Source organism: Blennius ocellaris (genome assembly GCF_963422515.1).
Source record: "Blennius ocellaris genome assembly, chromosome: 7".
NCBI classification, from domain to species: domain Eukaryota; kingdom Metazoa; phylum Chordata; class Actinopteri; order Blenniiformes; family Blenniidae; genus Blennius; species Blennius ocellaris.
The window spans coordinates 18,217,173-18,228,183 of record NC_137656.1 but is presented as its reverse complement, the minus strand read 5'-3'; the positions used below and the strand labels follow the sequence as shown (position 1 = coordinate 18,228,183).

Genomic DNA, 11,011 nt, shown 5'->3' with positions numbered 1-11,011 from the left:
TCACTGCCACCGCAGAGTCCTGATCTTGACACACTCAATTCTGCCTGGGTTTACGTCAAAAGATAGAAAGATCTGAATCAGACTGCAGCCACAGAAGATCTGTGCATAGTTATGTATTTTTTATTTTTTTTGAAGTAAGGTCAATGCAAGTTCTTTCATTACCAGTGCAAGTGTGCTGAGAAGAGCTGATGCTGCTCTGAAATCAAATTTACTGTTATAGTAGGTGTGGATATGAGTGTGTTTGCTCTGCATGGACAGGTGACTCCAGGGTGTAACCTAATGTCTTTAGTCAGGTGATAAACTTTGACCCAGAGAAGCTGTTATAAATCAGAAAAGCAATGTCTCATTGTCCAAGGTATGGTTAAAAGTACAAAAAAAAGTAGATTTTTGTTTTTAGAAGAAGAATTTCTCGTGTCGCTGTTGATTGATGGCAAAACAAAGTGCATGAAGTATTTTGGTGCCTCCTCCATGCAGTTGTCTCCAAACAACACTGTTTCCGTGCCCTGGGGCGGTATTTTATTTTGTGTGGCCTTCCTACACCTTTGATTGGCTGAAAGGGTGATAGACGGAGATAACAACCAATGAGATTCGCCCTAACTCGTGACGTAACGGAGCTCCGTCCCGTCCTATAAAAGTTCCCAAGGAGAGCTCAAAGTATGCGAGCCTGGCATCGAGATGGAGAGAGGACTCACGTGTTTCTGTCTGCTCGTCCTCATCACCGGAGGTAAAGGTTGTTGTTGTTTACAAGTCATCCGCAGGTTGTATATTATCTATGTGGTTTAAACTCTGATCGTGAAACGATATGAACCTGCGCTAAAGGCTTCAGGGTACATCTAAAGTTGATCTGTCCGGTGCGTAAGTGGTTTATATGAGAGCCACCTTGTGAACAAACATTACTCAAAACTCCTGAATAATGCCTCTGATTCTTGTTTAGCTGAATAAAAAAACAACTATTATCTGTTGGGCTCATCCGTTGCTTCAGGTGTGTACTATGTAATGTGTAAAAGTAACGAAATACAAATATTCTTAGTGATGTAATAATGAAATATTTAGGAATACTTTTACACCAGCAATATACTTGTCTGCCCCCCCTCCCCACTAAAATCCGCATTAGAAAACGAATTTTTGACATACAAACGTAAATACGAACCTATACAAAAGAGCCAATGCAACTTGGGACATGTTTTCTTGTTATACTAGTCAAGTTTATACATTTCTCATTGTTCATTATCCAGTTGGATGTGTTCCTTTACCCTACTTTCTCATGATTCTTTTCTTACTTGCATATTTTTACCAGATGTTCATCATTCTGTGGGACACTTCCTTTTGGGGATTTTACAAAAACAAACAGCTCTTGGGTAGTTCATATCCAAAGATTTGTCATAATTCTTTACTTGGACTTCCCCACCAGAGAATGATATTTTCTGCCATTTCTCCTCCAAAAATCAGAATAATCCCTCTGCTTTTAATTTAAGACAGTTTCAATGTCGTGTATAAACATTTTAATCTGCCTTTTTGCAGCTAAAGCAATGTTTTAGGAGAGATTTTTGACATATTGCTTTATATGTATAATTGTTTATGAAGCAGATTTACCACTGTGTATTCTATGTCTTGGATATTTTGTACAGGTGAGTTGAATTTATTGCCAACTGATAACAATGTATTGAATTCAGTTCCAAGTAATACTTTGAGTAGTTTTGAGACTACAAGTACTTTTAATTGATTTGTTTTTAACTACAGCACTATCACTTGTTATTAAAAACTATTGAGGCAATGTGATTGTCAATACTCTCCCACCTCTGATCAATATAAACACTCAGAAATTATCTTTTCAATTTCACCAGCAAATCAAAGAGGTTCACATCAACAAACATGAAGAGCTATAAACACTAAAACATAGCTAGAATGAGAATATAGAACACAAAATATTGAAACAAATAAGAGAATTAAGAAAATTAAAAGCAAATTCAATAAAGGGGCTCATGGCAAAGTGTGACTTCTCATGAGTTATGTCTCTCCTGGCAGGCTGCAGCGAACAGAAAGGTCTCCAGCCCCATTTCAAAAGAATTGGAGACGTCCTGCAGGTTTCTTGGTGCTTGTTCCAAATATTTGGTGCATAAAAACTAAAAGCAGCTTCTGCATGATTGGTTCCAACTCCGGGAAGAGAAAACAAGTTTTCTCCAGATGACCCCTGTGCTCAAGACTGTTTAGACAAGATTAGAAATGTGTACTGGGTCAAGACATTCACAGGTTTATAGAACTGCAGTAGCTGTACAATGAATTATCTGGGTGACAGGAAGCCGGAGCAAAGACTTGAGAAAACAGTTGCAATGCTTTTCAGCTGAGACTCATGTTTTGTCTTGCTCTTCCAGCTCGGTGGATTTATCATGTTTGTTAGAGCGTAGCAACCACATGCAGTGAAAGGTGTTCAGGATCAAACATTCACAGACACTGCACCAATACAAGACTAGTGGTGAGGAACTCCGTGTGAAACCAGTATTACGCTTCAGTGATTTCCCACCATTAATCACATTTTTTTTAGTTGCAGGGTATTTCTGTGGGGAGCTGTCAGAATATATTTTATAGATCGCAGAAAAACATTCCTCGTACCTCCTGTGTCTATATTAAGAACCATTTAGCTTCCTGTTGTCTTGTTCTATACGTTGCAACCAATCACACTCTCCACAGTTACATGTGTGATGTCTCTCTTCTGTCTCCTGCATCTTTGATCCATCCATCTTCAGTCCCAGCTACCTATGGACATCACCAAACCTGCCAGAGAGGCAGACAACCAAGCACACTTGGGTTCACATCTAGGATTTGGATTGGAGTACTTGCACACAAACGGGCAGAACATTCAAAGGAAGCATCCTATACAACATCAGACAAAACATGCAGAGAAATACATGGATTCAACTGATGCAACGCTGTATTGGTATTCAGAAGAGTTGAGTTTTCTCGTGGGCTAGCCCTCATTTGCTTTGTAGGGTTTTTATTCTGGATGTTTTAACAGTTGTGTTCTGCAGAGCAGCATTTATCAGCCAAGGTCCTTCATGTTGTGTCTCCGGCCTCCAGCCCGCCCGGTTCATTGTGTCAACAGCAGACTGTCTGTGAATCAGTTGGTTTGTGTTGCAGCAGGAGTTTGATCATCATATACATGCCAATCTTGTACAGATCACTAGAGATTGCATATCATTTAAGCCTTGCATACAAATTCGATTCAATGTTATTTATACTACCAAATACAACACATGGCACTTTTACCGAGGGGGTAAAAAAAAAAAAAAATCAATAATTCCATTTGAGCAAGTATGGACAACTGAGGAGTGATAAATGCTGAAATGTGGAAAAATCTTTGTTCATTTAAATTTTTGCCAGCAATGCAAACAAGTCAGCTATTCAAACAAGTCAGGACAGGAGTTTGTTCACTTCTGTGTTGCATCAGTTTTTCTTTCATCATCACTCTCTAATTGTTTCTTTAAAAAAAAAGAAAAAAAAACACCCCCCTATGTCCTATTCTGGTACGACTTCAACAGCTCACCATGTCTTCACAAGTTGTCAGTGGTTGAACCGTGCTGATTATGCTGAAATAACCCAGATTCTCAGTTAAGGGTGAGAACTTGTGTCCGTCTGACCCATAACATCATTAATGCTACATTTTAAACACTGCATTGGATTGAAGTGACAGTTGCATAGCTAAGAGGAGTTCCTTCCTTCAAGGACAAGGTTTCTCAAAACAAAAAAAAAGCTATAAATGTGGTCAGAAGTTGATATACTATCTTTTTGAATTATCTCTTTGCAGGTGTACGTGGATTTAAAATCCGAAACAAGCTCCTGAATAAATGTCTTCAGGCCAGTGAAGGAGCTTATGGAGGTCGAGTGTCACTGGGAGAATGCAGCCCCGACTCGGACCTGCAGGAGTGGACGTGGCTCGAGGACGGCCAGGCCCTGAGCAGTCGACACACTGGAGAGTGTCTGACTGCACCGAAGGCAAAATACGAAGGCGTTTACCTGCAGGCCTGCGTCTTTACATCAAGGCGGAACCATGCCAGCGGTGAGGAGGCCACGCAGGACGTTGGCAGAGAGGCAAGCAGCCAGGCGTGGACCTGCTCCAAGAAGGGACACCTCACTCTGGTATCCAGAGGTCTGCATCTTAACGCTGCACAACAGTCCACGCTGGTCTTCCTTTCCAGGGAACATAAGCAGGTAACTGTGATTTAAGAAGGAAATGCCGCCTTAGTCGCACACGTATACATTCACAGAAGCACTTCAACACACAAAAAACAAATTTTTTTTTTTTTTTTAAACCATCTGTGCTTGTTTTGATCATTTTATATATGCTGTCTTTTATTTATTTCATTACATCTGTTTGTGTTGGTCTAAACTGGGGGATTACATCTGTCTCACAACTGAGGAAATTGGATTGTTTTCCCACCGATAGACATTTTGAGACGCTTTTGGCGAGTTCCTCTGCTGGTAAACTACCACAACAATCCAACATGCATGATGTTGCGTTTCGTCCAGCACGCGTTCTGGAAAACTCTTGGAATACTGTGCAACAGCTTTACGTTTCAATTTCACCTCAGCTGCACTGCAGCGAGCGCAAAATGAGCTACACTCGAGCTCAAACTTATTCTATTTTCTTTTTTACTTGAGTTTTTACCAAGATGTGTAAATATTACTGTGATAGTTAAAAACGAGACATAAAGATTATTGAATTGTTGCTGAATTAAAAGTGCGTTTTGTCAACCTGACAGGGCAGCAGATGGCAGACCCTGGATGATAATCCATTGTGCAATGGGGAAAACAACAAACACTACCGTAAACACCGTCACCGTCACACAACGGAGATGCCGAACCCCCAGACCTCCTCAAGTTATATCGCTGGCGTGCACAGAGAGGCTGGATCAGGTAAGGAGCAAAAAGTCTTTGACTTAAAGCGGTTTACAATTTGTCATACTCCACAAGGTGTTTTTTTTTTTTAATAGATTCAATCTCTCTTCATCACAGATTTCCTGGACAACGGTGTAAATATTGGATTCAGGTTTTTAATCATATGTCATCTTATCAGGAAACTATTTACTATTTTGACCCGAGGCTCCCCATTGACGAATGTAATGAGTATTTTTGAACCTCACCTTGTCAGTGTTGAACTGAACATTTCTGTGGTGGCATACAGTACATTTAGACCATGTTTGAACACATTAATCATTTAATTGTTGCATTAATTAATGCAACAATTACATTCACAACAAAATGTAATAGAATGAATCATAGAAATGATGAAAGTCTCAGGTTTATTCCCAGTTGGGTGTGAACCTTTCTGGAGTTTGACATTTCATCCCGTGAATATTCTCTGAATACTTCAGCTTCCCCATACGGCCCAGAATCTTCATTTCGGTGCAGTTGATGAGTATAAAAATCCCCGGTAGCTGTGATTGTTAGTGTTTGCAGTTATATAACGCTCCATTTTCTCTCTGATGGACTGGTGAGCTGTCCATGGTCGACCCTGCCTTTTTCACATGTATTCAGCTGACATCAGCTGAATACAACGTCAGCCCCGAAATGGTTAAAGTGCTCTCGAAGACATGAAAGTAAAATCATCCAAATGGATAGAAAAGGCAGCTGGTCCTCAATATTGAAGTGTCTGGTCACTGAGGTGAATTATTGTATTGATTATTTTTGATTTGTCATATAAAATCTCTTTCAGGCAATAAATATAATAATAAAAAATTGAAATAAAAGGTGCAGTTCCTGCAGAAGATCCTAAATGGCCAGTATGATTTATACTGCTGTGGCCGGTTTATTAAATTACAACATGCCCTTTTTCAGCCGGAGCCTCAAATTCAGTTAAGTGCACTTTGGTCCATTTCCTGATTCTGGAGGGAAGCCAGCCTCTCCATCGATGTATCTGTGTAATTTGTCATGTTGCAGGGCTGAGTCATGTTGCGTCTCTCTACATTGGCTATATTCTGGAGCTCAATTCGTATTTGCTACTGATGGGCACCCAGCCCATGTATAGATTTGCATGAGGTCAAACCAAGCCTTTAAGTTCCAACAATGTTTTTTTTGTTGTTGTTTTTTTTAAATGTTTGATTAAGTTTTTTCTCTGGGTTTTTTTTTTTATGCTTCCAGCTGAGGTCACGATGAGCCCCAACGTTACAGACTTGTATACTGCGTCCTTGACTACAAAGTCTGTTACAGATCCATCTGCGATGTTTTACAGTATGGTGTACGGTAAGTTCAGCAAACTCTTTCAAAATGGTTACTCTCACGACACCAGCGGCATCATCAATTTACCTTCAGGTGTGAAAGATGTTGCCTTTTCACCACAAGGTGGAGCTGGGTGCTCGGCAGATATTGGAGAAAAACTTGAATCAGTTGTGGTGTTCAGGAGTTTGTGTTGACTAAAACTAAGTAAACATTTGGCAAAGAGTTATTCCTTTGAAAAGGGTAAATACAAGGCGAAGCTGGAATGCGTAACATGAAGGATGGTTGTGTATGAATGTGTACAGGAATGGGCTGGAAGATCACCATGCTGGTTCTGAGCTCTTTGGCTCTCATAGTGGGGATCGCGATTCTTATTGTCAGCATTTTCTTTAACCGGTGAGTATTCAAACAAGCACATTCTGTTTGTCTTGATGTATTCTGAAAATAACTGCTTTTAAATGTGTTTTCCTCGAGACCTGGGTTTGAATGACGTGCCGTGTGACCCCCTGTAAAAGAAGGCCAGACTGTTGTTTTCTAATCATATTTGACAGTAAAGAGTCCAATCAATGTACAAATTCCTTTCAGTTGATCTTTAAAAGGAGAAAATGAAATAAAACCTGTTCTCATTTCAAAAAAGGTTTGAAAAGTTTATTTATACCACAACATTCTACTTCACAAGAGCTCGAAATCACAAGAGAATACAACCAAAAACCAGTTTCTGAACATTAAAAAGCTAAAAGCAAGTCATTAACTTGTAAACAATAGGAATGTAAATACAGAAATAACACTTCAAACGCAAACGAGGCAAAAAAAAAATACTGAAGCTCCATGATACTAATTAGAAGTTATACATGCAATTGTGGTTTTTAAAACCCTGTTTAAAATGCTGCTTCACCATGCTCGGGTTCCAACCTCATTCCAAATTATCTGCAGTTCATAATGTACAAGTTATTTAGAGATGTATGGACTCCGAAGACCAGTTTTTTTTTCAGCTCCATTTTTCAAGTTACACATCGTAAACCAGTGCAGTACCCCTGAAAAATCATGTTGCAATAATCCATCCTGCTGATAATAAAAGTTTCACTGCATCTTTTAAAGGCTGAAATGTTCTTAAATCTTGCTGTGTTTTCAAAACGGCAGTCCCATGTTGTACCATAAATGATCATATTTATGCATTTCTGTCTTGAACCAGAAGGAAGAAGGTGGTTTGTGTTTTAAGGTCGTACACTCCGAGACCTGAGGCGCGTGCACATGGATCGCCCGGCCGCAGCGACACAGCCCCGCTAACTGAATGTGCCATGCGCCTGCCATATTCCTCAGGTGCCGCACAACAAGGAGAAATCCTCATTGAGTGGAAAGACGGCTCCGTTACTCCTTTATATGAGGCCTGAAAGCTTTTCTACTCCATTGTCTTGACGTGACGCATCGCTTTGAGTAAAAGTTAAATAAAAATGTAGAAAATGTCTTCGTGCAGATTTGTAGAGTTTCTGTGAAAGAGAATGCAGGTAGTTCACTGAATGTTGTTAAGTTAGTTTTTGTTTTCTTCATGGTAACCTGATGTTCACTGGAGCGTTTCACTAATGGGAAAGTCGGATCACTGGTAGCCAATTTGAACTTCGCTTATATGTTTGCACTTTTGTTTCCATTTGTGTAACGTAGTTGTTTTTGCAATTCATTTGGTTTTCATACTGACATCAGAGACTGTTGGATTAATTTAATTGTTTGGTTTTTTTTGTTGTTTTTACTAATTTGTAAACAATAGCTGATAAACTTGTACGAAAAGATGAAATCTGTTTGTTTGTTGTGACCGTCGCTCTCTGCCTTTCCAGACTTTTAAGTAACAGTAATATTTCATGGTATAGTTTAAAAATGCAGTGTGAAATTCAAGGTTTATTTTTCTATTACTTCTGTATGTATATTTGAAATCTTGATGCAGCAACTATTCTTTTGTACTTTAATAAATCGAATGCAATTACAAAAGAAGTTAATAAAATAAAATGTATATCTAATGCATGCTTTTTTTTATTAATTTTTTTATTTATCTCTCTGACAGAGAGATGAGACATCAAGAGAGTCTTTATTTCTTCATTAGCCAGATTTATCCAGAAACGCATAGATTGCCTCTATTTTACCTGCACTACTTTTAAAATAGGTAACCTGAAGGAAAAAAAAAAAGTCATACAAAAATGTATGTGTGCATACAAAGTTATATCAGGCTCATGGGGGACTGGAGCTGCTGTCCAGCCGACTGTAAAGGTATCGTCCACAGGTCGATAACAGGTCACCAGTCAATCACAAGGTCAGGACGGAGATGAGATAGAGTCTTCATCACAAGTGTATGAGTTCACATGCACGCACAAGGAGAACATACAAACTCCACTCAGGAAGGCCAACCCGGACTGAAACCTGGAACATTCTGCCTACGATTACCACTACACCACTGTTCTGCCCACTAATTCCAAGGCTAACGTAGTATAGACCAGCAAAACTTTAAAAGAAAAAGGGGTGAAAAAATAAGTTTAAAAAAATAAAATTAATCAATCAATCAAAATGCATAAATAACACAACCACAGAAAATGAATTTCTTTGAGGTAGCTATTCTTATAGTTCCTAACCTCAGCAAAATGCTCAAAAATGATAACTCATTTATGTTGATTAAAATCACTTCTTTGAAAAGGAATGATGCAGTCTCCCATTGAGGTGTCCAATTCTGCTTATTCTTAATACAGTAAAGGTTTTAAGTAAAACCTGGGCAGTGTTGTGTAAAATGGCCATCCAGGTATGAAAGTGCATGCCTCTTTTAAGAATAAATAATAAAAAATAAAAAAAATCATTTTTTTATTTTCTAAATCTTATAGGGAGCATTTATATGATGTCTTGTACCCAGTTTCTAAAACAAGTGAAAGCAGGAATAGTTACAGTGTTAATGAAGCAGTATCAAAGAGAAAGTTCAAATTAATTCCAATGGTCTTTAAAGCAAAGGTCAGAAATCAAACAAAACCCTCACGTGGCCCTTTGAAATGAAAGACATTATGCAATAACTGTATTTCCAGCAATACTTTTCAGTCCACCCATCTTTTATTCTGGCTTTATCCAGGTTAATATCTTGAGGGCCTGCAGCCAATCCCAGCCAGCACCAGGCTCAGGGCGTGGCACAGCCAGGAAAGGTAGTCAAACCATGGCAGGCCTCCAGGACTTGCTTTTCTCATGACTTGTTTCTACTGTTAATGAACAGGAAATTAAAATATCGCTGACAAAACTGTAATTTATCATAACCACATCTAATGATTTGTTTTAATTACGAGAGTTGAGTTGTATTTACAGTGAGTAGATGATGGTCGTTGGTGTTCCACAGAAAACATGGTTTTTCCTCGTGGCACGGAAACTTGTCTGCAGGAGGAGTCGGTTTTCATGAGAAAACCAAAGCCCCCCCCCCCCCTTTTTTTTTTTTACTGTTATTTGGCGGGAGAGGCCTGGGTGTTTGTGGGCAGGGTCATTTAACTCTCACCCTCCTTTTAACAGTAATGAGCAGATCCCTGTTGGTCAGATCGCCGCTGGAAGGAAACAAAAACGTAACAGCACGAGACTTTTCCTTTGTCAAAAGTGCACTTGGAACCAGTTTGTCTTTTTTTATATGTCCTCTTTCTGAACAAACTTCTTCTTCTTCTTCTTCTTCTTCTTCTTCTTCTTGATGAAAGTATCACCATTTCCCCAGCATCTCTCCTGCTGGTTGTGTTTAGACTAATGAGAGGGCTCACAGTTTATGAAGCTGCATAAAGCAACCTGAAAATGACATGGCATCCCACACCCTTCCAAACCACCTCCACATGTCAGATGAGGGAAAAAAAAAAAAAAAAACACACACATACACGTTGTTTTGGAACAGAAACGTTGACAATCGAGACGCTACAATAATTGTTTGTTTTCCAAATAAAACAACACCGGAGTTGGGGAATTGTCGACTTCCAGCTTCATAATAATTTCAGGGTGTTTGAAGGAATTGTGTCGACGTTATTGTCATTGTTCTCCTGCATTGCTCCGTGTGCACGGCGGGGGGGGGGGCAAAAGTCAGCATCTCAATCGCGTTGATGCTGTGTCGTCTCAAGTCTGGAGCGACGGGCAGAAATAATAGAACATGTGCCACTATTCAAACATGAGGTTTGACTGAATGTGCTCCAACGTGTCTTTTTGCTGGTAAGCCAGGACAAGGTGGGAGTGACACCTGTGTGAATAAGGGGCGTGTGAGAGAAAAACTGACTCAGCAGCACTCCACAAATGACAAATCACGTATCCCGTCCCCCACCCCGTCCTTCAATAGATTTCCTCAGTCAATCTGCAAACTCTTTCAAGTTTTTTTTTTTTTTTTTCATAAATGTCCCGACTTGTTTTACCTTTTGTGTTTTTTTTTTCTTTTTTTCTTTTGATGAACATCAGTAAAGGAGTGATCTTTGCTTTCAGCCCACGCTACAGATCACACTGCAACCTTCTCACTGTCATCTCAGAATCTCATAATAGTCTTTTTGGGGGTTTTTTTCTTTCTCTCTCCCCAAATATTACATCTGCCTCATTTGTTCTGGGGATTTGCCACACCGCAGAAGAAGTGCACAATCGTCGCCGTATTGTTTACTACTGACACAGTACTTTGTTCAGACTGTAAAGAATAGTCATATCCTTCTTTAATTGCCTCACATGACCGACATACCTTGCGAGACAGCGACCAGATGGAGGAGAATCCATGTGTCTTCGCTTGACCTTTACATTACCTTTCAGAGACGTGGCCTATACAGAGAGCGACCAGCCA

General features: G+C 39.5%; 1 protein-coding gene across 1 annotated transcript; it reads left to right on the top strand.

Moving 5' to 3' along the window:
- Nucleotides 1-672: 672 nt before the first annotated feature.
- LOC308132012 (uncharacterized protein) lies at nt 673-8,125 on the top strand. The gene is made up of 6 exons (XM_080498947.1): nt 673-724; nt 3,803-4,206; nt 4,758-4,911; nt 6,136-6,237; nt 6,516-6,606; nt 7,403-8,125. The coding sequence occupies exons 1-6, from the start codon at nt 676-678 to the stop codon at nt 7,599-7,601; spliced, it is 999 nt and encodes a 332-aa protein (XP_080355073.1). The 5' UTR covers nt 673-675; the 3' UTR covers nt 7,602-8,125.
- The last annotated feature ends 2,886 nt before the right edge of the window (nt 8,126-11,011 follow it).